At 36.5% G+C, this 27123-nt stretch overlaps 1 protein-coding gene across 1 annotated transcript in view; it reads left to right on the top strand.

Annotated features, from left to right (window-relative positions):
* Window positions 1–27123, top strand: part of ATM (ATM serine/threonine kinase) — a 63133-nt gene that overhangs the window by 22865 nt on the left and 13145 nt on the right. Inside the window, exons 24-50 of the mRNA XM_065678645.1 lie at window positions 245–421; window positions 1179–1348; window positions 1704–1950; window positions 2534–2649; window positions 4143–4269; window positions 5199–5398; window positions 6369–6543; window positions 7114–7278; window positions 7569–7701; window positions 8679–8774; window positions 10066–10237; window positions 10608–10749; window positions 11433–11609; window positions 12606–12777; window positions 13944–14031; window positions 14369–14524; window positions 15431–15539; window positions 16300–16388; window positions 16482–16584; window positions 17633–17781; window positions 19245–19349; window positions 19865–19984; window positions 22443–22677; window positions 23269–23436; window positions 24725–24844; window positions 25852–26069; window positions 26837–27044. Of these exons, the coding sequence (XP_065534717.1) occupies window positions 245–421; window positions 1179–1348; window positions 1704–1950; window positions 2534–2649; window positions 4143–4269; window positions 5199–5398; window positions 6369–6543; window positions 7114–7278; window positions 7569–7701; window positions 8679–8774; window positions 10066–10237; window positions 10608–10749; window positions 11433–11609; window positions 12606–12777; window positions 13944–14031; window positions 14369–14524; window positions 15431–15539; window positions 16300–16388; window positions 16482–16584; window positions 17633–17781; window positions 19245–19349; window positions 19865–19984; window positions 22443–22677; window positions 23269–23436; window positions 24725–24844; window positions 25852–26069; window positions 26837–27044 (4137 nt within the window). The remainder of the gene's footprint in view (window positions 1–244; window positions 422–1178; window positions 1349–1703; window positions 1951–2533; window positions 2650–4142; window positions 4270–5198; window positions 5399–6368; window positions 6544–7113; window positions 7279–7568; window positions 7702–8678; window positions 8775–10065; window positions 10238–10607; window positions 10750–11432; window positions 11610–12605; window positions 12778–13943; window positions 14032–14368; window positions 14525–15430; window positions 15540–16299; window positions 16389–16481; window positions 16585–17632; window positions 17782–19244; window positions 19350–19864; window positions 19985–22442; window positions 22678–23268; window positions 23437–24724; window positions 24845–25851; window positions 26070–26836; window positions 27045–27123) is intronic.

The following is a 27123-nucleotide window of genomic DNA, read 5'->3' as shown; positions in this document are numbered from 1 at the left end:
TGAGGCACTGGAATGGATTGCCCGGGGAAGTTGTGAATGCTCCATCCCTGGTGGTGTTCAAGGCCAGGTTGGACAGAGCCTTGGGTGAGATGGTTTAGTGTGAAGTGCCCCCACCCATGGCAGGGGGGTTGGAACTAGATGATCTTAAGGTCCTTTCCAACCCTAACTATTCTTTGATTCTATTTATTAATTAGAATACTGCTTTAACAGAATATTTGTATGAGTGCATTATTTCTTATTGAAGGTTAGGGGTGATGCAAGTCCTGAAGATCTTTTGGACAAACAGTGTAATGGAAAAGCTGCTTTGCTGATGCTTATAACCATGGTTCTGTGCTGCAGTCCGGTCTGTGAAAAGCAAGCTTTGTTTGCTATTTGCCAGTCTATGAAAGAGAATGGATTAGAACCTCACCTTGTGAAAAAGGCAAGTATAAAATTCCTTTTTATACTTAGGTTCTAAATTAAGTTTAGGTTAAAATTAGAATGGTAAAATATGCTTTTGTCAGTACTGAAAGTCGTTAAGCTTTGTAAAAGTGTGACTAGTGTAGGACTTAGATATCTGAATGTATTTGTCATATTTAATGACTTCTGTAGAAATAATTACATCATAAAGCAGTTTTAAATGTAAATCTTCTATGTCAAAATCTGTATCTGAAATACAGAATTTTATACATTGAAGATTGCAGATCTCATTTTAAAAAAATTTAATCTTTCTATCCAGTGGAAGTAAAAAGAGTTTTTCAGTGTGAAAACGTGTAAAATAAATGCAGTATATTGGAAGATAGTATGTATCTTTTGGACTTTAGTTTTGAAGTTCACAGGGGTGTGCTGAAGTAATTGCTTCATGTCAGCTTTTCATGCCAGTCATCTTCTAGTGCACTTGTCCTTTTTATGCTTTCTTTCTATTTGTTGCCTGTTGTTTTTACACACAGTCTCTACCCTCAAAATGTGTACTGTCTGTCCTTTCTTTGTGTACCACCTCATACTGGGTAGTTTTAGCTTCTTAATTGAACTGTTTTGAGATACAGCAATACAAATGATAAATTGCTTATGCTAAAGAGGAGCTGAGTTATAAAAATGGTCATTAAAAGGCTGGGGAGGGCATGAAGGTGTAGTACTGCCAGTTTGCCATAGCACTGTGTACTCTGCATGCTGTTTCTGCAATCCTATTTCATGCACAGGTTTTGGAAAAAGTATCTGATATTTTCGGCTATAAAAGTATCGAAGACTTCATGACTTCACATTTAGACTATTTGGTGATGGAGTGGCTGAAAATAAATGACAGTGGATATAGCCTGTCTGCTTTTCCTTATGTTCTTCTGAACCACACTAGCCTTGAAGAATTCTACAGGTAAATTTGTTACATGAAAGCATTTTATTTAGATTTATTTACAATTATGACAGAGGGTTTCAAATTTCTCAGTGTATTAATACATGAAGTTTTTGTTGAAATATAACATATTGAGACCTTCTAAAATGTGTTCCAAGCATCTTGTATTGTATTTGTGCTGGCAAGATATAATTTTTTTTGTGTAGTAGTAGCTAGACAATAATCATACAGTTATGCAGTAGAGGAATGGTATTTGCTGTATGTCACTTGACAGGGGGGTTGGAACTAGATGATCTTGAGGTTCTTTCCAACCCTAACTATTCTCTGATTCTATGATTCTACAAGGACACTCAGGAAATGTGTTTACTATGTGTAGGTCTTGTTACAAAGTTTTGGTTCCACACCTGGTGATAAGAAGTCAATTTGAAGAAGTGAAATCACTTGCCAACAAGATTGAAAAAGACTGGAGGCAAGTTCTAGGAGACTGTTTTCCAAAGATACTTGTGAATATCCTCCCGTATTTTGCCTATCAAAGCCATGGAAACAGTGAAGTAGCAGAGCGAAGAGATGCAGCTTCTAAAGTCTATGACATTCTTAAGGATGAAAACTGCTTAGGGAAACAGGTATCTGTTTTAAATGTGTAAATTGAGTGCTCTGGCATTTAACAGATTTGAAAGAAACTTCTTTATATTCTGTAAAAGTACAAATAGCTCAAGTTAAAAATTATTATTTTAATACAACCAAGCTAGCCACATTTTTATTCTGGGTTTTCTTCAATAGAAACCTTTAGGCAGACAGTTGACTTGAAGTATTATTTTTTTCAGAATATAATAACTCTTTTACCATTCATTTACAACCCTGAGTTTCCTGGTCATATATCTGTTTAAGGAAGTCATGTTTTCCTCATGAAATATTTTATTAATGCTTTATGAGGAGTCATCCTCTCTAGAGGCAGACTATATTCAGAACTATCAGGTAGTAAAATGTTTTTTCTTCTAGATACTGTAGGAAAGTAAATTGTTCTACTGTAACTGCCATAGATAAGACTTAACCAGGCTTAATTTTTTACTGAATTGTATGTCATGGATGATTGAACAAATAGAGAATCCATACAGGAAAAAATGGGTTTTCTCAGAAAAGACATGTTAAATTATTTTAGCTGAAATATCTTTTTTCCTTATTAAACCACTATTTTTCTTCTTCTAGCAAATTGACAATTTGTCTCATAATAACTTACCAGAGATTGTGGTTGAACTGTTGATGACCTTACATGAACCACCTGATGCTCCAGAAGGAGGAACTCAGCTAAGTAAATATATAAGGTATGTGTTTGTGTATTTTCTATACACCGAATGTGTTTGTATAATATAGTGCATTAAAATGTGCCCTTCATGTATAAGAAGAGGTGGCCTTGCAGTTGAAAATTCATGTATTTTATTGTCATTAGTAATGATGTATCATAGGCATGCTTTCTCACATCATTATTCCCCAGTATCAGTAAGGAGAACCTCTATAATACTACATCTAGATTAGATACTGGGAAAAAATTCTTTACTGTGGGGATGGTGAATCACTGGAACAGGGTGCCCAGAGAATTCATAGCTGCCACATTATTGGAAGTGTTCAAGGCCAGGCTGGACAGGGTTTTGAACAACCTGGTTTAGTGGAAGGTGTCCCTGGCCATGGCAGGGGAGTTGAAACTAAATGATCTTTAAGGTCCCTTCCAACCTAAACCATTCTGTGATTTTATTAAGAATGAATAGGTGGGCCAGGGAATGCCGTTGTATGTTGGTGAGCTGGACTTATGGCAATGCCAATTTAAATTAGTTCAAATTTGGATGTAAAGTTGGTTAGCTTTTAATGTCTAAATTTATATGATTCTTTTAAAGGCCTTTAAATGTTTAGAAGTCATTGAGAAGTGAAGTGAAACATTTCTTCTTAGTAGTTCTTGTAGTGTCGGCTCTTGCTGTTGGTAAGGAGATTGCTTAAGCAATGCCAAATAAATGATAGAAATATTCTAATGCCATAAATATCATTTTTCTGAGCTTTTCGGGCTTTATTGTTATGAAAATACCACTATTTGCATAATTGCATCTGGAAATAATTTTACAGATTTTTGTGTTTAGATACAAATGAAGTGGAAAAATATCACTTTCTGAAGTTATTGAAGAAGATACTATTATTGTAGAAACATAAAGTTGAAAAAAAACAAAGCTTTTCTATGAAATTCTGCCAAAAGTTAAATGGTTGAGCATTTCAGAACTTTATAAGAGAAATTTGTTTCAGTGAGTTTATTAACAGACTGTGGTGTCTGCTAGTGATTGAAACTTTTCTTTCCAAGACATGAATGGTAAGAATGAGAGCAATGAAACTTAGATTTTGCTGGTTTGTTACTATCATGATGCATTTCTTTTTGAGGTCCCAGCAAAGTCAACTACCTTGTTTTTAATGGGAAGATTCATGATTACTTTCTTGTCAAACAAATTGTTCCCATAATTGCAAAGTGCAGAAGCCTTTTTCCATGACTTGCAATTAAAATTTCCTACTAGGTAGCTTAGATGAGATGAATGTGTGGGTTTTTAGAAATACGATCTTTCAAAAAATAGTAAAATAATGTTAAGAAAGTGCAACTTATAAAGCTGGCATAGAAGGAAACGGCTAAAAGTAAGATGTAGTTGACTCTGCTGGAGGCTTTTGGTTACTTAGTTACTGAAAGCAGAAAAGATTTCCTAGGAGTTACATGCTTATTCAGTGAGATTTATTTACATGGGGTTTGATTTTGGGAAGGAAAAAATAGTCTCTTGTATTCATTTAGGGAATTGGATCCTGCTCCTAATCCGCCTCATTTTCCATCTTACGTGATTAAGGCAACGTTGGACTATATTAATAACTGTCATAAAAGCAAATTGAAAAATCTTGTAGCAGTTCTTTCTAAAAGCCCTGTAAGTATGTAATGATGATTTTGTTTTTCTGTAGAATGTAATATTTCTTTTATGGGTATGTTTTAGTTTAACCGGACATTTTTGTCATGTATATAGGAGGAGAAAAATACAACCTTAGAAACCTTTCTATTCGTTCATTTGCCTTCTGAAATGGAAGAAGTCCTAACCTCAGAGACACAGTAACCTTGCACAAATCACGTGCTTCAACTATTACATGTGCTATATAAATATAAAAAATTACAAATAATGTAGAAATAGAGAAAATTACTTTAAAGGGTAGGGAAATCTGTGTATACCAGACACAGTTTAGATGCAAAAGATCTGTTCAAAGTGCACTGTTTTACTGCATGTGCAACTTATTTTGCCTATCCATAAGCAGTCTCAAAATAAGAAAAAAAACCCTTTTCTCGACCATGTTTGTCTAAATCTTTTGAATATAAAAGTTAATATTGCTAGCCCGTGGAATAAATTCTTTAAAATTTAACACAACCTGTCTACTGCTTGAAGATAGTTACTTTTTACAGTTGCAATCTGTATTGATATATTGTATGAAATAATGCAATTTGTACAACTGAACATTAAGTTTGAAAAAATACAGATTGAAGCACTATTCGGGTTTTTAATGTTTTTAATTTGATGTTTTTCCTGTTAGTGAAAACTGCCATAACTGTTTCCTGCATAACCTTTCTTGGGGCAGGGGAGAGAGGGGAGCGGGAAGGGAAGGAAAAAGAAAATTAGGAGGTATGTGGCTTATAGTCCTGCTTGGAGAATGAGTTTCAATCAAGGCCTTTTGTTTGTTTAAAGCAGTAAAAATAATAAAGCCTTTTTGTCCATGTCTTTTTAAAAAATCTATATATAGCTGTTGCTGAAGGGTTTTTTTTTATATCTAAAGTACACCTGTATTGGTATTTACACATATTTATTTTTAGGATTCATTCCAGAAAATCCTTCTAGCCCTTTGTAAGCATGCGTCAGATACAACCAACATTTACAAGAAGCACAGAGCTCTTATGATTTATCACTTGTTTGTTAGTCTTCTACTTAAAGAGATAAAAGATGGTTTAGGAGGAGCATGGGCTTTTGTCCTCCGAGATGTAATTTACACCCTGATTCATCACATTAATAGCAGGTAAATACATTAATTATATCTTGTTCTAAAGACATTAATTATATCTTGTTCTTCCTGACTGTTTTTGGTGACAGAAAGGATGTTTGGGACTTTAAAGGATACAGGAGAAATACTCAGATCATGGACTTAAGTGCAAAGTAAATGTCAAAATGTGCTTATTTAGTTAATAAAGAGTACTGACATTTATGTTCTCACCAAAAAGTAGCTAACAAAATGAGCACAAATTGGTACATGCGTGTGTTCAGATTGAGAAAATTGGTACTTCCTCAAGCTTAAAATTTAGATGGAGATCCTTACCTTTCATAAGGACTAGAGATACTCTCTTCCTTGAGATTTAGCTTTGGATTTCCAAGACAGTTATTCATCTAAATGTCATTTGGTTTACATGCAAGTTGATTCCTTTGCTTGTTGGAAGCATTTCATACCCTGGAATATTGAAAAGAGATGTGGCATTTATGGTAAATCCCAGTATTACGAGATTTATTGCAATGAACACTGAAGTCTCTTACCTGGGATGGAATACTCCCATGTGCGAGTCCAGGCCTGGGAGCTGACTGGCTAGAAAGTAGCTTTGCAGAAGAGGACCCAGCAGTATTGGAGGACAAGCTGGATGAATCCACAGCATGCCTTTCATCACCATGTTGACTGTGTACTGAACTGTGCTGGTAAGAGTGTAGCCAGCAAGATGAGGGAAATAGCCATTCTCCTCTTTGAGTGTTAGGAAGCTGGAGCAGGACCATGTCCAATGTCTGCCCGCTCCAGGCAAGACATGAGAGCTAAATCTCTAGAGCTGATGGATTTGATATATTTTAAAGTTTAGAGTCAGTTCCTCATCAGTTCCTCCTATAAAGTTTATTTATATTTCCCCTTTCCCCTATATTTCCCTGTTGTATAATAGTTTAATACTTGAGACAATGACAATTAGTATTTCTTTAATTTCACTTTTTTTTTTGTTTGTTTCTTGTGACAGACCTGTAACTATCAGAGATATATCCATGCGCAGCTTTTCACTCTGTTGTGATCTTCTTCATCACGTTTGCCACACAGCAATTACATGTTGCAATGATGCCCTGGACAGCCACCTTCATGTTATTGTAGGAACCCTAATACCTCTTGCCGTGGAACAGCCTGAGATTCAGGAACAGGTAGTTTTGAGTTGCTGCTTATTCCTTAGCTTTTCAGTTCATGTTCACTGTCGTTAAAGCTGTATCTATACTCATGTTCACCTGCTGCAGTGTGGGGTCCACCGCAGGCTGCAGGTGGATATCTGCTTGACCATGGACCTCCATGGGCTGCAGGGACATGGCCTGCCTTTCCATGGGCTGCACCATGGGCTGCAGGAGAATATATCTCTGCTCCAGTGCCTGGAGCACCTCATCTCCTCCGTCTTCACTGACCTTGGTGTCTGCAGAGTTGTTTCTCTTGCGTACTCCCACTTCTCCCTGTGGCTGCAATTGGTACTGCTCAGTAACTTTTTCCCCTTCTTTCCTATGTTACCCCAGAGGCACTACTACCATCACTAATGTGCTTGGCCTTGGTCAGTAGTGGGTCTGTCTTGGAACCAGCTGGCATTGGCCCTATTGGACATGGGGGAAGCTTCTAGCAGCAGCTCACAGAAGCCATCTCTGTAGCCCCCCAGCTACTAAAACCTTGCCACACAAGCAAGGCTCAAAAATGTTTGTATTTTTTGGTTTTCATTTACTTTTTATGTTCAGGTCCTAGGCTTGTTGAAGTATCTGGTGATAGATAACAAGGATAATGAAAATCTCTACCAAGCAATCAAATGCTTAGATCCTTTTCCTGAATATCCTGCTTTTAAAGATTTGAGAGCAACTCAACAGAAAATAAAATACAGTAAAGGACCATATTCTCTTTTAGAGGTAATTACACTTTAAAATATATCTCATGGCAGAGTGGTTTTTGTAATGCAAACTTTCAAAAGGAAATTCTCTAGCTATAGGTATGGCTAGAGAAAGAGTAAATCTTGAAAAAGATTTAAGTTAGACATGTGGATTCTTTTTCTTGCCAGTTTCAGACACCAAGGTGTTTGTAGGTCTCCATTTATTTGGCACCTATTCATATCCACATTGTGGGCTGCTGAGAGTCACTTTTTTACTTGAAGCTTTTATTTGTATGCTGTATGTGCTTAATACAAAATGTTGCTTTGCAGGAAATTAATCACTTTCTCTCAGTTGGTGTTTGTGATTCATTGCCCTTAACACGACTTGAAGGACTGTATGATTTACGCAAACGATTGGAACAATATAAAGATCAGATGAAGGATCTCCTGAAAAATTTCCAGGGTACTGACATCTACTTTTGTATTTTATCATATGTTAAATTATGATGGGGAAAACCTGGGAAGAAATACTTACTCCTTTGGAGGCGGGTGGGCAGGCTTCATGAGCCTGTTGCCTTGATTTTGCCTTAAAGTCTATGAAGCACTTTTGTAACATTAGCAGAAGTATTTTAGCTGTTAAAAAGAATTAAAAAAACCCAAGTTACTGATAAAGGCTATAAAATGGTGTTCTGAAAGCTGACGTTTGAGAAAGAAATTACTGCCGTTTGGACTCCTGTGTATTCATTTTTATAAAAATGCCAACAAACATAAAGCCTGATTCCGTGTTCCCATTCCAATCAGCAGGGCAGCAGGATTTTTTTTTAAAGAAGTGCTGCTTTTATTCTTTTTTCCATTGGCAGATCATCATATGTTTTCCTAGACTGTTCCTGGAAACAGCTAAATCAAATGCTTATTTAAAAAAAAAGATACCTCAGCCAGGCAGCAAATACATAGGGAAGTATCCATCTTGGGAATTTATAAAGCTAGTCAAATTCTGTGAGGTTTCTGGCAGAAACCTTTATTTTGGGATATTCCTTGGTTTTGTGTTTAGAACAGAAACCTTGATATTGGCTTAAGTGCTGTCAGTGGAGTCACCTTGTGTGATTTTACTATTTCCAATAATATTTTTATGCTAACTGGTACTGATATTTCATGTATTTAACAGTCATTTCTACATCAAAATGCTGAAAATAATCACATTTGTGTATTCTAGTTTGGGGTATTCTTTGGCATAGTCAAATGCATGAAAATTTTTTCAAGACATGATCGATAAGGAAAAATGCTTAATTTTTTAATGTACTGTTTAATACCAACTTCACCATTAATAAGGCATGTTGACATTCATAGATAAAAGAGTCTAAAGCAGTGTGTTCTTCTAATATGTTCACATTACAAATACACAATGAGATTTTGGGGTTTATTTTTCTTTCTGAATGATAGAAAAGCCAGAAGACTGCGTAGTAGTGAAGTTGGTGGTGAGCTTACTGCAGCTAGCCAAGATGGCAGTTAACCATACAGGTGAAAAAGCAGTGCTAGGTAAGTTCATTAGTCCCACAGGCATCCTAGGGCTGCCATTGCAAACCCCAGTGTGACCACTTTCAGTGTTACTTCCCACTGCTTTTTTGCGTATGTCTTAATTTCTTGACTAATAATTTCTCATCAGTTTAGACCTTGGTCTCTTCTATACTCAGTAAAGAGTCACCTGCTGTTACATGGGTTACTTCATTAAGTTGAGGAATAGTAAGCAAAATTTGAAGAGAACTTATCTGAAAATTTGAAAGGCATGTCTTGGAGGAATGAAAATTCTCCATCTTAAAGCCTTTCATGTGTTACTGAAATTGTTCACTGTTTACTGAGTACCTGATTGATGTGTGATCCAGAGCACTGAAGCTAATACCCAAATCCTGTCTTCCCCAAGCAGGGAGTACCTCCATGAAGGTGGTGTTTACTGAAGTTAGATGTCTAAACTAGACAGAAACACAAGTAATGAGAACATTTCCTTGATACTTGTCTAAAAGACTAATAACTGATAATTATAAATAGTGAGCACCTGAAGCTCAGAGTAATTTCAGTATGATACATTCTTCAGCATCTTTGCAAGCTGTATGTTTCAGCTTTTTCTGCATTGTATTTCTTGTTTCTTAGATGATCTGTTAAATTTAGTTAAAAATACAGCCTGTGTATCTTCAGTCTGTTCTTTGTTTCCTTTGGTGGCTAATACAATGTTGTAGAAAATGGAAACATTTTCAAGGCACTTGCCAATTATGGGGGAAAGAGCAGGGAAATAGATTTTGGGTTCTTTTTGACAAACATTAACACCTATTTTTTTAAACTGTTTTTAAGGTCAATTTTGTTTTTTGTTGTATGTAGTCGTGTTTTTTTACACTATTTTTTTCTGGAAAACAAGTTAGGAACACACTGATACATCATTGTATGTGAAATGTAGGTTAATTCTCACTGAGTTTACAGGCTACTGTTTATCATATCCTTGGGGAATGAAAATGAGTGTCTCTTAGTGGCCTTTTGCAGTTACCTGTTCCTGACACAGGCAAATATAAAATCTGTATGTGATTTAAACTGCAAAACCCAGAGCCATAGGCACTCCTAGAAAATTGAGTTAGAGAGTATAACTGTATTAACTGAGTCTTAAGCTGCAAAATTTATATGCATGTAATTTTTATCATAAAGTTCCTCAAGTGATTATAAATGTTTGCAGGTTTTACCCCATAACAATCTCAGTTCCAAAATTAGTTTGTATTAATTGCAACTTTTAGGGTGGGACCTTGTTTTAGCATGCATAAGATTATAAAATTACCTGCATTTGCAGAGGCTGTTGGAAGTTGTTTGGGAGAAATCGGTCCAATGGATTTCTCCACCATAGCTCTTCAGCGTGCTGAAAATGCACTGGATTCTAAAGCAGTGGACTTACTTGAAGATAGAAAACTTCAGTGGGTCTTCATAATGTTAACTCAAATAAATATTGCTTTAACAGATAACTGGTGAGTATATTTGCTTAATTTATTTCGTTCAAAGCTTAATGGGAGTTTCTAAGTTGTTAATTGCTCAAATCACCTGAGAAATAATGACCAATGGTGTGTGTCTTCAAGGCTTAGATTAGTTATCCAGTCAAGCTCAGATGTTTCTTAGAAATTCTCCAGTTGGGCTCGAGCCAGAGGATAGTAGTGCTGTGGAGTAAATACCAAGGCTTTGCTTTATAACAAAATATGCAATGGCATACCCTAGCCCACAATTTTCTGATTTGATGGACATGTTAGATTGCAGAATTACTTATTTTGTATATTTATAAAGGTGATTTTAAAAGTTAAATATCTGAATGAAATTAATGACAACATTTTGTACTCTTTTCAGTATTGAAGTTAGAGCTGCTGCTGTTTCCTGTTTGAAAAACATACTAGCCACCAAGTCTGGCAGTGAATTTTGGGAAGTTTATAAAAATAAAGCTGATCCCATGTTAATCTATCTACAGCCTTTCAGAACATCTAGGAAAAAGGTACTTCTTCTGATATACCTTATTTAGATGGATATAGGGCAGAGAAAACTTGAAAATACAAATTTTTAAAAAAGTAAATTCGAGAATGTTTTTGGGATAGGCTTTGCTAAATGTAAAATTCAGATTGCAGTCAGGTTGCAAATGGGATTGCTTTTGTCCATCAGTTTCTCCTTTCTGTTTCAGCATTTCTGTCTTCTTCACATAGGAAATTACCAATTTGGCATTAGAAAGCCGTGTACTTTCATTATGAAACAGACAGTTTTTGATTATCTACTCAGTAATGTAATACATGCTCTTCTGATGATTCCAGTATCATTTCATACAGAAAGTCAGTGGAAGATAGGTCAGAAAGAACTATAAATAATGAATAATTCAGTTTTCAAACTTGATTTATAACCTAAATGTGATGTCTAATGTGACCTTATTGATGTTAACAGTAACATTTTATTTCTAATATTTTCATATTTCCTTGGAAAACGCTACATGAGCAAAATTACATTTACATGGAAAATTACGTTAAATTTACATGAAAAAATACTGTCAGTTAAAGCGCAGTTAATATTGAATCTGTTTTAATCTGTGCAGGTGGCAGTATCTTTTTTTCAAATGCATAGAATTTGTTTACATTTGCAATCTATGTAGTTTTCTTTCTTTTTGGTTTTTTTCTTTTTTTTTTCTTCTAGTTTTTTGTAGTACCTGCTAATGATACAGAGGCTCCTTTAGAATCTTTGGATGATACAAACTTATGGATTCCTCTGGGAGAAAGTCATGAGACCTGGATCAAGCGTCTGACTAGTTCAATACTGGACAGTAGAGGTGTGCAGAATGAAGTTCTGCAGCTAATGAAGCCACTATGTGAGGTGAGCTAAATTATACATATATGTGTATGCACATGTATGTGATATGTTGTCGTGGTTTAAACCCAACCACAAACCTCGTTCACTCACTCCCCCCACTTCTTGCCCTTCCTCTACTCCTGGAGGGACGGAGAGGAGAATCAAAAAGAATGCAACTCCCACGGGTTGAGATAAGAACAGTTTAGTAACTAAGGTATAACACAAATCACTACTGCTACTACCAATAATAATAATAATAATGATAAAGGAAATAGCAAGAGGAAAGAATACAACACCTCACCACCAGCCGACCAATAACTCGCCCCACTCCCTCCAACCGAGCACCAACTGATACCTCCTCCAACCCTGCAGTCCCTAGCCCTTCTTGGGTAACTCCCTGTTACACCCTGGGCATGACGTGCTGTGGTATGGAATACCTCTTTGGCTAGTTTGGGTCAGGTGTCCTGTCTCTGCTTCCTCCCAGCTTCCCCTCCTCCCTGGCAGAGCATGAGGCTCAGAAAGTCCTTGGTCAGACCAAATATTTGAGCAGCAGCTAAAAACATCGGCGTTATCAGCACTGTTCCCAGGCCAAAAAATCAAAACACAGCACTGCACTAGCTACTAAGAAGAAGAAAAATGACTGCTACTGCTGAACCCAGGACATATGTGATGCATGTGATGCATAAAAATACATTACTCATCTCGATAGCAAATAATAATTTCTGCTACTGAGTTACTACTTTTTCTTAACGTTAATTGAGGTGTTTTATAGTCAGATAATGCAGATACCTATAAAACACACTCCTGAAATACAAGGTTTGAGGCAGTTGTAAACATAGATGAACCTTACATGACTGTTTTAACTGGATGACAGCATAGCTCCATTGAGTGGTTTACATTTTTCGCATTACATGTTCTTAAGCAATAGCTGTTTGAGTAGTTGTCAGTTTGATTATAACCTGAGAAAGAAAGGCCTTTGGTTGTTTTTCTTAGCAGCTGCTGTGCATGATTGTTTTCTAGGTGAAAACAGACTTGTGTCAAACTTTGCTTCCATACTTGATTCATGATATCCTTCTTCATGACTCGGATGAATCTTGGAGAAATCTTTTGTCAGTTCATATCCAGAAGTTTTTTACAGCCTGTTGCAGATTTGCCTCATCTAGTAGATCTACACCTCCAAATTCAGATTCAGGTAATGTCATAATTTTTTTGTTTCACCTGAAAGAGGGATTCTGGTTGTGAAAAGATTATTTTCTGACACCGAACATGATGTGCACTTGCAGGCAGACAGGATTTTAGAAGCTTCTGTCCAATTGCTTGATCTTTTTTGGTGTAGATACCTGTTTATTGGCAGCACCCAAGTAGTTTCTTCTCTATAGCTTCTTTCCTTACTCACCACTGCATAATGTTTTTACTTGCTGAATTTAGATGTGATCCAATGTTGTGTGCTGCGAGACTGAGTCATGGACTGCCGCTCGAAATGACCAGTTGGCAGTTAAATTCCTCTCTGACTCTGGAGAGCAAAATGTCATGATGCTTTAGGAACTGGGAGTCACATGTCCCCACTATATGTCTTTATATGTTAAGCACGTGGGAGATGATGTACGAAGAAGGAGGTGATATTCCTTCTATAAGGTCTTTGGTAGCAGTGGAAAGTAAGCATCGTTCATTTCTGTTTATTAGAGCACACAAAATGCCCAGATACATATTTTTTCACAAATTTGTAGTTCTACATCTTACTGTAGCATAGTACTAATAAAACCTTTGCTTATGCTATCCCTGTTTCTCGCTTCTTGTGATTTATTAATAAAAAATGTCCAGAAAAAGGAAACAACTATTAACCCAATGACCAGAACACAGCTTGTAGCCATCCGTTTGTTTGGTATTTTTGAAAACTAGGAGCAAGGCATGGAAATATAAATTCTTTAAAAGTATGTGTCCGTGTGTGGGAAATAGTGGTTTTTGTACAAGCATACATGTTACAAAGTCTACAATAAAGCTGCTAAAAAGTATTTCTGTGGCTTTGGAATAAGTTTATATGTGTCAGGCCTAAGGGAAGAGCTGTGCAATGATGTTGGATGATATCTCAATTCTGTAAGGAGCAATAGAATATACACATTATTAATGCAAAGATAATTCGATAAAGAAAATTGCAACATAAACTACTCTAATGTCACTAATATCATATAAGGAGAGGAAGTACATGTGGTGACAAACTATTAATTTAATTTTGGAAGTGTTGTCCAAGGAAGTTTTTTTAGTGTTTTTCTTGAGTATGAAATACACCTTTTTATTTTTTAACTAGATATGTTCTGATGGAAGTTCTTTATGTTCTTTCTTTTGAAATCTATATCCCAGATCAAGAAACCCATAATTTTAAAAGTTTGGATAAAGTATCTCGGCGAGCCATGCTTGCTGTTGTTGATTACTTAAGAAGACAAAACAGGTAAATTATAGCTTTCCAAAATGTTGCTTTAATTTAATTATGACTGTTCTCAGATCAGTTGACACTGTAGATTAAGGACAGGGTTGTGGTAGAGACCGTGTCATTTCAAGGAATTGAGGATATAGAAGTGACCTTGCATTTCTTACAGAATTGATATGGCTAGCCTTAAAGGCTGAAAGATTCCTCTAAAAACTTTTTGTCTGAGAAACTTTTTGTGGTTTTGAGGGGACTAAGATAAAATTAGCCTTTACAAGGCTTTATAATTAGATTGGATTTACTCTGTTTAGCGTCAGAGGGAAGGTCTGTTACAGCAATCTTGAAGTTTTTATTTAATCAGATCTGTTTCAGGTACAGTTTTTGATGACAGCTTCTGGCTGGATCTGAATTATCTTGAGGTTGCTATAGCAGCACAGTCTTGTGCTGCTCACTTCACAGCCTTGCTCTACACAGAAATCTATGCGGACAAGATAAATAGAGACAAACAGCAAGAAAGGTACAATGCTTGAGAAATTCTCCTTTTTGACATTTTGGGTATAATGGATCATGTTTTGTGTGTCCCAGTAGTATTTTATTACATGAGAAGTCAAGGAAGCTTCAAAAAATGCCATAGGTGTGTGTATTGACATCGAAAATGTTTCTGCCAGTGTGATCCCAACCTTACTAATTTGCTAGCTTTGACACACTCAGCATAGTGTCATTCTGACTTCTAACCAGAATGTTTTCTTAGTAGTGTGTGTTCTGGACAAACTTCACTAAAGGTAATGATTCTGAATACTAAATGTATTGAATCTCACTTTTTATATTGAACACTTTTCAGACTGTTTCACATAATTAATAGTGTGCTGGTGGTTAAATTATGGCCAGAAGTGAATCCACAGAATAATGACCAGAATTGTGTGGGTAGATCTGAATGATCCTTGTGGAAGATTTCTTCTGTAATAGACAATTGTGTTTGTCTTCCATTGTAGCAAGATTAAAATATGGAGTTAGTCTGCTAGCTTCACTTTGGCAACAAATAGCTCTAAGGCAGTGAATGTATTACAACAGTATGGTGAATAGCATATATATTACATAGTTGCTTTTATTCTTTCCCAAAAGAGAGCATTCTTGCTTCAGGCATTCACAAAAGCAGTGTGATTTAATAAGATTAGGTATTATAAGGTGGGGTGGGATTTTTTTTCTCCCCAAAAACACCTTGACTTTGAAATCCCTTGATGTTGATAGTTCAGCTGATTACATTGTTATTCTGGTGGAGAGCCATTTTGAATAACCTGAGGATATAACAGGCCTGATCTTGCATTTTGTATTTGGCCCAGTGTTGGGCTTAAGTGTTGTTTCAGAATTTTAGTTCTTTGTATGAAATTTCATTTAACTGTACTGGTTGAAACATTTCTTTTAGGTCTTCCTTTAAAGCAGCTAAGAGTTTGGCATTTGAAGAAGAAAGTCAAAAAACAACTATTACTATTTTGAATGAAAAAAGCAAAGAAGAAACTGGCCTAAGTTTACAGGTAAATGCGTGTGCTTCATAATCTGAAAGCAGTCTTCTCATAGAAATACAATTAGCAGGTTTCATCTGAGCTGAAGTCAGATCTAGCTGAACTTCAAAAACAGTATTTGAAAGTTCTGCTAATGAAAAGTGGGCTCAATGGCCTTTCCAGTTAAACTGAGTATTTGTTCTTCTGAAACTAATGAATTGGTGCATTTTAAATGGCAGCGAAGCAGACTGTTCCTGAAAAAACTGACCTCGTGGTGGTAACCAGCCAACTATTTTTCAGTTTGTTTTGTCAGAGAGATACTTTCATTAAAACGTCAACAAGTGGTGTAGCAAGTTGTAATAATCAAAGCTGAAGTAGTATTATCCAGTTTATTGGATAGATAAAATCTGATAGTCTTGTCTAAGTTACTGCTGAGTTCATTATTCCAGACCTGTGCTTGCATACGTTTAAAGTGCATGGGTTAGCTGGTATGTCGATGCTCATTCAGTGTTACTGCCTTTTGCTTTTCAACCTGCCCGCTTAAGGTCAAGTGCTAGTTTTTAGTAACATTGCAGAAAAGTTAGATAGTCCTGAGGAGTTTTGCTAGACGACAAAACTTGTCTTCCTGTGATGGTACCAGGCTCAGATAAAGGAAGATAAGCAATGATAAAGGGAAATTAAGCAATGATAACAACATGTTACATGGAAGGACTAGTATTTATAAACTTATGTATAAAACTCCCTCGAAATGATTGCAAAGAGGTAATTCTTTGGTTTATGGCATATGTTCTAGGACCTTCTCATGGATATATATAGAAGCATTGGAGAACCTGACAGTCTGTATGGTTGTGGTGGAGGAAGAATATTACAGCCATTAGCACGGTATAATTTTAATGTTCTTATGTACTGTAAAGTCATTGCTTTCATTTGTTAGTAAGGAACTTAAACTGAAAACTTCTTGTTAACTTACAACAGGATAAGAACGTATGAGCATGAAGCAGTATGGGAGAAAGCCCTTGTAACACATGACCTTGAAGCAAGCCTCTCACCATCTACTCACCAGGCAGGAATAATAGAGGTAATTTTATTTTATAATAGGAAATGAATGTAAGAATTGGTATCCATCATTCTGGGAGTCATTTGTAGTAAATGCAAAATTGTTTTAGGACAAAAAGAGCCCACTGTCGTAGGCATCCAAACCATATAATGTAAGGCAATTTAATATTTGTCCTGAAAACCTGAAGGCTTCTAGTCTTCTTGTCACTCACCCGTAATCCCTATTTTAGGTAATGAATTTTGTGAAATATTTAAAAATAAATATATTTAATTTTACACAGAATTTGGCCAACTCCTAAAATGACAGCATATAAAAAATAATGTAATTGGTTATTTTTGCTATCTCATTCTTTAAACCTCTCCATTATGGCAACTATTGTACTGAAACCGTGGTATTTCTGATAAAATAAATAAATAGAATTGATGTTGTCTTGTTTCAAGCCCTTAAAAATATGTTGAGTTTTTATCCTAAAAATATTTACACCGCTTCTGTAATAACATCGCACAGGTGTATCTGTGTTTCTCCTCATTTCATTTTCCTAAGGTACTTTTCCTACCCCAAATAATTTAGTATCATTGTAAAACTTCCATTGTGTTCCTCCTTCATAATGGCTGCACACATTTGGGTAAGTGGTCACAATTATAGTCATTATGGTCTGCAAACAGCTAGTAGTTTTAGAGTGCTGGGAAACTTTTTCAAATGCCCCCACCAAGAAAAACAGTTCATTCGAAGTAAAACCAGTTTAGACTTACTGCCCAGGAATGATGGAATGCAGAAATGTGAGCAGATAGTTCATTTGAAACACAGCATGGAAGTTTATTTAAAAAAAAATGCCAGTCACAGTAGTAACAAAACTGTTTTTCTGGGGTTGCAGTTATCAATAGTGTGATTAGTGTGATTCTTATGTAAGAGTTTTCGCCTTATATTGTTCTGAGTTTAGAAATACTTATGGTCCTGCTTTGCCCCCAAAGTCGTCTTTTGTTTCCAAAGGTAAAACAAAGCCTTCTATAACACCAGTTCCATTTATTAAAGGAGGAAAACCAACTTTCAGTAATTTTGTTAATTCCAGGCTTTGCAGAATTTTGGCCTGCGCCACACTCTTTCCATGTATTTAAAAGGACTGGAACATGAAAACACTGAGTGGAGTGCAGAACTACAGGAAATACGCTATCAGGCAGCATGGAGGACTATGCAGTGGGACCATATCTCTTCTGTCAAGTAAACTGACTTACTTTTTTTGCTAGTTCTTTAACTGAAAGGCAATGGTTTCAGTTCCAAACAAAAGGACAATATAGAATATAATTTCTATGAAGGAGGTCACCTAATTTACCTTAATCATTGAATGGAAAAGTAGTATTTTTTCACTTATATCTGGCTGTCCTTTAAGCACATCACTTTTCTTTTTCTTGGGAAATTGTACACAGTTGATTCTTCTTTTTGATTGTCCATAACTATAAACTGAAATTTTTCCATTTTGACTCAGATAGATGTGTCTTAAGTACATATGAGGGAGAAATAGTTTTAAATTGTTAATTTATAAGCAAATGGGGAAAATGTTACTTGGTAAGCCACAAGAGGTTATCAAGACCTGGATAAGCAAACACCAGTGTTGATTCATGGCTCCTCCCTCGTAAGGAGCAATCTCCTCTCTTATGCAATGTTGGATCCCTGGCATTAGTTATCTTATATGATTGGCCAGGATCTAGTATGAACTCTGAGCCTTCCTAATACAGCTACATCATCCACATTTTAGGAGGAATACAGAGTAGATTTGCTACATTTTGCCAAAAGCAGAAGTTATGTGGTGGGGTCTTCAGTAACTCCTTCTATGTTAACTTTTAGTAGTCAGGAGAATGGAGGATTTTTCTCCTAAGACTTGTACAAAGAGATGGGTCTGGGAAACATGCTCCTGGTGTTCATTCTTTCTTCCTGCACTGTCTTTAGATCATTGTTTAGAAGCACTTGAAGGACTTCACAGACATATCCTGTCAAATGGCATGTGTCATGCCACAGTCAGAACAAAATTCATATACGTGGGCTTACTTTGTCTCTGGATTAGGGTTTGTGTAAACCTCTAGGGTTATAAACCTCTTATGCAAATAGAATATTCAGTTTTAATACAGGATCACAAAAATAACATGTTAGATGAGAGAGAATGAGATGGCATGGAAGAGGAGGATCAAGAGAAGGACAAAGAGAAAACTGAATTGAACTCTGGGTTCAGTGGTTTTTTTCAGCCTTCTGATTTTCTTTATCTATTCCTTTTATAAGTATTTCTGAAGTTAAATGTAAAAAATTGTACATCCTGAACTGAAGTTGCATACATACCATTATATGTATCTTTTAGCATAACATTCTGAGAAATGTCATGATTGATTTTTTTTTAATGTGCAGTTGGTTTTGTGCTGGATTTTTGATACAACCTTGAACATCTTGTATGTATTCCAAACATTCTATCAGTTCGTGGGTTTTGTTTGTTTTAAAAGCACATCTTGAATTTGTAAATACTAAAGTTATTTAAAATTAAAGGTTTGCGTTATTGATTATCATGCAAGACAGCAATCCATCCAACTGCAGAAAATGTAGTACTAAAAATACTTGTCATAAAGGTAAAATGGGCTTCTTTGCAAAAGAACTGTAATTTTCCTTTTATTTTATGTTACTTTTGTTTTATTTCTAAGCGATGAAGCAGGAAGACCAGGGTACCACGAATCACTGTATGATGCTCTTCAGTCTTTACGAGATAAGGAATTCTCTGCTTTCTATGATGGTCTTAAAGATGCCAGGTAACTGCATGCAAATACTGTGCTGTGAGAGAGAGATGCAGTGTGTGTTTGTAGTCACAAGTTACGTTTAAAAAACTGTTGTGGGATTTTATGGGCTTAAATAAAGACTCATGCATAGAATTAATGAATATTTCTTAGTGCAACTTCGTTTCTAAGCTTCTTTTTTTTTCTTTTTTTAACTTCAGTTTGTCTTCTGTGCATATACAATTTGTGTGCTAATTGAAAATGCATTTCCTGTAGCGTACATCCCTTACTTCGTGGTCCTCTTAAGTGGATTTGAATGCTGACTACTCTAGCTGAGCTGTCTCTTACGGTTTGGAGTTGATATATGCTTACAATGTTTTCATTTATTAAAAAAGCTAATGTTTTGAACACTTATGGTAATATGAAAAATTCTGAACTGAATAGTTTTGCTGGTGAAATTGTGTTCCCCATAAGGAAATTGTTATGGATATTTGGAATTACTTGTGAATATTAAAACAACCTAACTTAGTATTTCTCTGTTAAATCTCCAGAGTGAACGAAGTAGAAGAGCTCTGCAAAGGCAGTCTTGAGTCGGTTTATTCATTATATCCGACTCTTTGCAGACTACAGCTAATTGGAGAGTTGGAAAATACAGGTCTGCTGTTTTCCAGGTAGTTTTTAAGCTTCTTTCATACTCCTTTCTGAGTTTTCAGATTTTTGGTAATCGAGTCTAGCACAAAAATAAAATCACCTCAACAAAATTTACTCATGAACATCTCAAACTTCGTCTTTATATAGATTTTAGTTTTACTATGTGAAGATGAATGTAGATTCTCTTTATTTCCAGACTGGATTTATTTCTGGTTTAGTTTTAATTATAGTGACCAACAAGTTGAAGGAGGTGATCCTGCCCCTCTACTCTGCTCTCGTGAGACCTCACTTGGAGTATTGTGTGCAGTTCTGGTGTCCTCAACATAAAAAGGACAAGTCCAGAGGAGGGCCACGAGGATGATCAGGGGACTGGAGCACCTCCCGTATGAAGACAGGCTGAGGAAGTTGGGGCTGTTCAGCCTGGAGAAGAGAAGGCTGCGTGGAGACCTCATAGCAGCCTTCTGGTATCTGAAGGGGGGCTTATAAGGATGCTGGGGAGGGACTCTTCATTAGGGACTGTAGTGATAGGACAAGGGGTAATGGGTTAAAACTTCAACAGGGGAAGTTTAGATTGGATATGAGGAAGAAGTTTTTTACTGTGGTGGTGGTGAGGCACTAGAATGGTTTGCCCAAGGAATTGTGAATGCTCCATTGCTAGCAGTGTTCAAGGCCAGGTTGGACAGTGCCTTGGGTGACATGGTTTAGTGTGAGGTATCCCTGCCCATGGCAGGGGGGTTGGAACTAGATGATCTTAAGGTCCTTTCCAAACCTAACTATTCTATGATTCTGTGATTATGATATTATGGCAATACTGTCTATAAAATAATTGTTTTATTTCCTTTGTTTTGAGCATGCTCCAAGGTAGCTGTCATATCTTCTAGTCTTTGATTTACTAAAGTAACTGAGTTATTCTGTTCTAGTTTCCTTTCTAAAAATGTTTTCCATTTATCTTAGTGATACTCATAGATCTGTTGAAAGTTGTTTCAGTTTGAATCACTTTCTTCATGGAACACTACTACTATCAGTATTCTACCTGAATCCTTAATATTATTCTTTAATCATAGAATCATAGAATAGTTAGGGTTGGAAAGGACCTCAAGATCATCTTGTTCCAACCCCCCTGCCATGGGCAGGGACACCTCACACTAAACCATCTCGTCCAAGGCTTCGTCCAACCTGGCCTTGAACACTGCCAGGGATGGAGCATTCACAACCTCCCTGGGCAACCCATTCCAGTGCCTCACCACCCTAACAGTAAAGAATTTCCTCCTTGTATCCAATCTAAACTTCCCCTGTTTAAGTTTTAACCCGTTACCCCTTGTCCTGTCACTACAGTCCCTGATGAAGAGTCCCTCCCCAGCATCCCTATAGGCCCCCTTCAGATACTAGAAGGCTGCTATGAGGTCTCCACGCAGCCTTCTCCAGGCTGAACAGCCTCAACTTTCTCAGCCTAAGAGAAAGCCTACTCATAAGAGAGTATTTATATCTGGAATGCTATTAACGTTGGGCTTTTTTCTGCTGTAGTGGTATGGTTTTCACCGAATCACAGAATGGTTGAGGTTGGAAAGGACTGCTGGAGGTCAAGTCCAACCTGTCTGCTCAAGCAGCGTCACCTAGAGCACATTGCTCAGTATTGTGTCCATATGACTCTTGAATATCTCCAAGGGAGGGCACTCCACAATGCCACTGGGCAACCTATTCCAGTGCTCAGCCACCCTCACAGAAATGAAGATTTTCTTCGTGTTCAGGTGGAATTTCCTGTGTTTTAGTTTGTACCCATAGCCTCTTCTCCTGTCACCTGGCACCACTGAGAAGAGTCTGGCCTCATCCTCTTGGCACCATTCTCTCAGATACTTATATATATTGATCAGATCTCTCTGGAGCCTTCTCTAGGCTGAACTGGCCCAGCTCCCTCAGCCCTTCCTCAAATGGGAGATGCTACAGACCCTTAATCAGTCTAGTAGCTAATAATTATCCTGCAGTCCTTTAGCGTGTCCAGGACATTATGAACCATTGCTATTTGCAGTTAATGAATTGTCTAAGAAAATAATACATATAATGACAGCCTACACAGCCACAATGTCACAGTCTAGAATATATGCTTATTTTGATTCATATATGACCTATATAATAAAATAGGAATCTTGCTCTCTAATATTTCAAGTAGTCCTGTGTTTGAAGGCGATTCACATTGCTGATGGACCTTTAAGCACAGCAGGTTTTGATGCATTGTCAAGAATGTTTATGGCGGAGCTCACCTTACTAATGTTGATCTCTTAGTCTTTGTGGTTTTTAAAACTGGAAGCCTGCCAGTTTACCCTGCATATTAATCTTGTGGGGTTTGATGGACTCATTCTTGGTTTTGAGCTGTAGATTGTTCACAATCTCGGTAATTTACTTTTGTTACTTATTTTGCATTTCACTAATATTTAGCAAGAATTAATAACAGGTCTCGTGTTCTTCTGGTGACAATTACAGGTCTGTTACTACTCAACAACTGAATGATACTTATTTGAAATGGCAGAGGCAGTCCCAGCTTCTCAAGGACAGCGACTTCCGTTTCCAGGAACCTGTCATGGCTCTGCGCAGTGTAGTTTTGGAGATCTTGCTTGAAAAGGAAAACGAAAATACCAAACGAGAATGTATTAAAGACATCCTGACCAAACATCTAGTGGAGCTGTCTAGGTTGGCAAGAACTGCTAAAAATACACAGGTACAAATTGCAGGAAAGATCAGTGATGGATGTTCAGTTTGTTAATTTTCCAAAGAACTTCATTTTTCAACAGTACCAAAGATGAACTGTATTCTAAGTTTATTCAATAATCAGTTAGTTGGGGACTTAAACTATGTAGAACTTAATTCATTAATTGTATTTATGGCTGTGTTGTCTGAGTTTTGTTCATAACTGTAAGCTACTCTATGAGGAATATAATATCAAAAAAAAGATATTAGTGAAGAATGTTCTTATAGCTCTAATACTTTATTTTGGTGCAGCTTTATATATGCAGCTTCCACTTGCATCATACTGCTGTAGTGTTCCAGAGTAAAGCTGCAGAAAGAACTTTATACATTATTTTGGGGTTTGTCAAGTTTAATTCCATAGTCAATTTTTGTTACAAATCAGGATTTTCTGCAAGTATAGGAAAATAACTTCATCTCTTTGCTGCAGATAAATTCTTAGCAATGGCTAGGCAGAATATGCTGCACAAGTAGAGCAAAGGAGGATGGAGTTTAAAAACAAAACATGCTGTGAGATACATGTATTTCACTTAAAGAATTGATTATAGTGTTTTTTCAATTTCAGCTTCCAGAAAGGGCTATGTTTCAGATCAAACAACACAATCCAATAGGATGCAGAGTTTCTGAATGGCAACTAGAAGAAGCTCAGGTTTTCTGGGCTAAAAAGGAAGAGAGTCTTGCACTGAATATTCTTAAAAGTATGATAAAAAAATTAGATGCAAATTGGTTTCAGGTATGTGTTATATAAGCTGTAAAGTTATGGGAAGTCTCTTTCCCCCTCATGCATCACTTTTTTTTGTGCTTGTAATTTCATCAGGGTTTTTTATTCTATTTATTGTCCTTTATTTTTTGTCTACAGTTCTTCATCTGTCCTTGTTTTCTGCACAACTTGGTATCATCATCCGTGTTTGTGTTCACTGGTCATTGCCTCCTCAAAATTAGTATCTTTTTTGAACAGCACAGGTGACTGGAGAGATTCTCAAAGGAAGAGCCACCAGTCACAGAGACCTCAATAGTTTGGAAAATTGTGCCAGTAGGAATTGCTTTAGATGAGTAGGGAGGTCTTCACCTGAGATAGAATAATCTCAAGCAGCATTACAGGGAGGGTTTTGATTGGCTGGAGTGTAACTGCCAGAAAAGACTGCTGGTCCTAGTGAACAGCAAGCTAAAATGGTTCGGCATATCTTTGTGGCTGTGAAGGTGGACATCACCAAGAGTGTAGCCAGTAGATTAAGATACAGGAAGAAAATTCCTTACCTCTAAATACTGTGACCAGGTTGCCTAAAGAGGTGATGGAATCTCTATTGCTGGAAATTAATAATCAATAGTTTTTTGCTAATTTGTCCACTTCTGATTAAAGTCTTACTGACGTGTGCTTTCCTGGAAGTTGTTGAAATATTGCTGTCACATCTGCCACCTGCCACTCATATTAAGGCAGTTTTAAGCAAAAACTTTTATACCTCTTTTAGTAGTTCAGTTATTTAATCTGTGAATTTATGTCGACCTTTTGGAAAAATCCTCTTTGGAAACCTGCTCCATCATCTTTCTGGAACACTTTTAATCAAGTTTCCATGTAGAGGTCTGCCTGAAAAATTTAATGATCACACATAGTTACTGCAGTTCCTGAATGTTTCCTACAGAATGTACTATGGTATTTCAGATTAAATGGGGACCTTAGCAAATACAGTCCTGGAAACATGCTGTGAATTTATTTAAGTTTTATGACATTTTATCATTCATTCATTCTGATTTTCGTTGTTCAGACTCTCAGGTATTTAAAAATATAGTATCTTTTTTAGTCACATAGGATGTGAATGTGATTTAAGGTTATTGACTACAGTAGATGTGGATGGTAAATGACTCTGTAGATACATTATATTCAGAGACCCAAGTGACTGAATTATATTAAGGGTTTAAAAGCTTTGTAAATTGCTTACCTCATATGTAAAAGGTATTTTTATTTTATGTCTCCCTCTTTTTTTCTTTTTTTTTTTTTTTTCCCAAACTTGCTTTCCTAAAAGGTTGAGAATGATCCTCATCTGAAATTGATATATACAGAATGTCTGAGGCTGTGTGGAACCTGGTTAGCAGAAACATGCTTGGAAAACCCTACAGTCATCATGCAGAAATACTTAGAAAAGGTGCGTCCAGTCTTTGAAATGTACAGTCTTGGAGATAATGCTGTGCTAAAATATGGTGTTAAATACATTTTTCAATGCAGCCTTTTTTTTTCTGGATTGAAAATATGGCTTTGTATAAAAGTATCCACATAGTATTGTGTAACACTGAATCTTATAAAATATTCAGAATATGGCGCTGTAAAATTCACAATAAAACTTCCATGTAATATTAGTTTAGAAGTGCAGTGATTACAACTACTAGTCTCCTTTTCCTTTTCTATTCCACTCCATCCCCATCTTTTCCCTTTTAGGACAGATCATTCACTTATTGTATTTTCAGTATGGGTATTGTATTTGTAATATTCTTTTGCCAAGTTCTAGAAAGTCTTGTTCTGATATTTCTAAATACTGTATTTTTTTAACTCTTAGTAATAGAAATATTTTTATTAACATTTGTCCGCTCTGAACTTCTTTATTTCATGCTAACTTGTGAAACTCTCCGTAGTTGCTGTTCTCTGTTACTCTGTACATGCTTTCTTCACTCTGAAGATTTGAATCAAAGACTTTCACACGCAATTTCCTTTTGGTTTTTGTACTTTTGGGACTGCCTTTTTCACCATCTTATAAGTTGTAAAATTACTGTAAAACTATTGTAAAACTTCATGCCTAGTTACTCTAAATGATAGTTGTAGGAGACTTCTGTATGGTTATTAAAAATGTTTCATACAGTGTAATCTTTTTGACCGTTCTCACTGAAACACTCCTCAAAGATTAAATTCAAGTAAGAGAAAAATACTCAGCCTAGTAGGTTTATTTTATATGCATACATATTCCATCATAGGCAACATGAAATAACCTGTTTGAGCAGCTGACCCTGCTTGAGCAAGGGGGTTGGACACAATGACTGGCAGAGGTCCCTTCCAAACTCAACCATTCTGGTTTTCTCTGATAATATGAGTTTAATCAAGTATTATGCAGCACTATTAATTTGATTATCAGTCTCATCTTTACTGTAACCTCCCTTCTAGGCTGTGGAAGTTGCTTCAAGCCACAGTGGAGACAGCAGTGATGAGCTGAAGAAAGGGAAGATGAAGGCTTTCCTGTCTTTGGCTCGTTTCTCAGATAACCAGTACCAGCGAATTGAGAATTACATGAAATCCTCAGAGTTTGAAAATAAGCAGACATTACTGAAGAAGGCCCAGGAGGAGGTCATTCTCCTCAAGGAGTGTAAAGCTGAGGCAAATAGGTGAGCATCCAAATGGAGAGGTGGTGACTATGGTGCTATCAAAGGCTCCATCTTTACTAATTCTCTGAACAAGTGGTATAGCATGAGTCACATCTCTACAGCTGAATTTTTCCTTCTGCACAAAATAGTGGCCAAATCTGTAGTGCTGCTTGCAAATAGTTTCTGAAATGTGCTTGAACATGGTCTAGGAGAGTGCTAGGTAGGTAGTGTGGATGAAAACTAAGCCAAGGAGAATTAACAACAATTAAACAGCACGGATGGTCGTGGCCCAGAATTCACATTTATTCCCTGGGTCTGTTCAGTTTATTTGACAGAGGGAATACTACAGAGTGAAAATCAATAATTTTGAGATTTTTCTCCATTTCAGGTTTGGTGAAAGAGTAGAATTCGTCTTAATACAGAATTCTTGAAGATTTAGTAAATGCAGTTGCAAATGAGCAGAAAAAATTGAACTTCAGCTGTTGGAAACTAAAGTCCATCCAGAAGTGATCAGTATTGGATATTCATATTTACGACCCAATACTGAGATTAAATCATTAAGAAGAAAAAACAAAACCACTGAAAATTTACTTAAAGTGGTGGGTCTGTGTGAACATACGCTAAAGGAGTGGCTCCCACAATTTGGTTTCTCAGTTGTTTCATTTATTGTGCTTGTACATACAAAACAAGTTAAAAAAATGATAAATTAGTGAGAGAACTTGTGACAGACCTGCTGTAAGTTCATTAAGAGATAATTTGTTGATTAAAAATAATTTCTATTTACACAGATATACAGTGAAAGTTCAGCGAGAACTTCAACTGGATGAATGTGCCATGCGTGCCCTAACTGAGGATCGTAAACGTTTCTTGTGTAAAGCAGTGGAGAACTATATCAGCTGTTTACTAAGTGGAGAAGAACATGATATGTGGATCTTTCGACTCTGTTCTCTATGGCTTGAAAATTCTGGAGTTGATAGAGTCAATGAACTGATGAAGGTATATGTCTGATACTGCTTTTTCTTATGCTTTGACATGGTATTATCCATGTTTCTTCTTGTCCTCCTTGTTTCTAGAA

Source organism: Lathamus discolor, chromosome 4 (assembly GCF_037157495.1).
Source record: "Lathamus discolor isolate bLatDis1 chromosome 4, bLatDis1.hap1, whole genome shotgun sequence".
NCBI lineage: Eukaryota > Metazoa > Chordata > Aves > Psittaciformes > Psittacidae > Lathamus > Lathamus discolor.
Note: the sequence above shows the minus strand (reverse complement) of the source record. Positions and strands in the feature narration are given on the sequence as shown.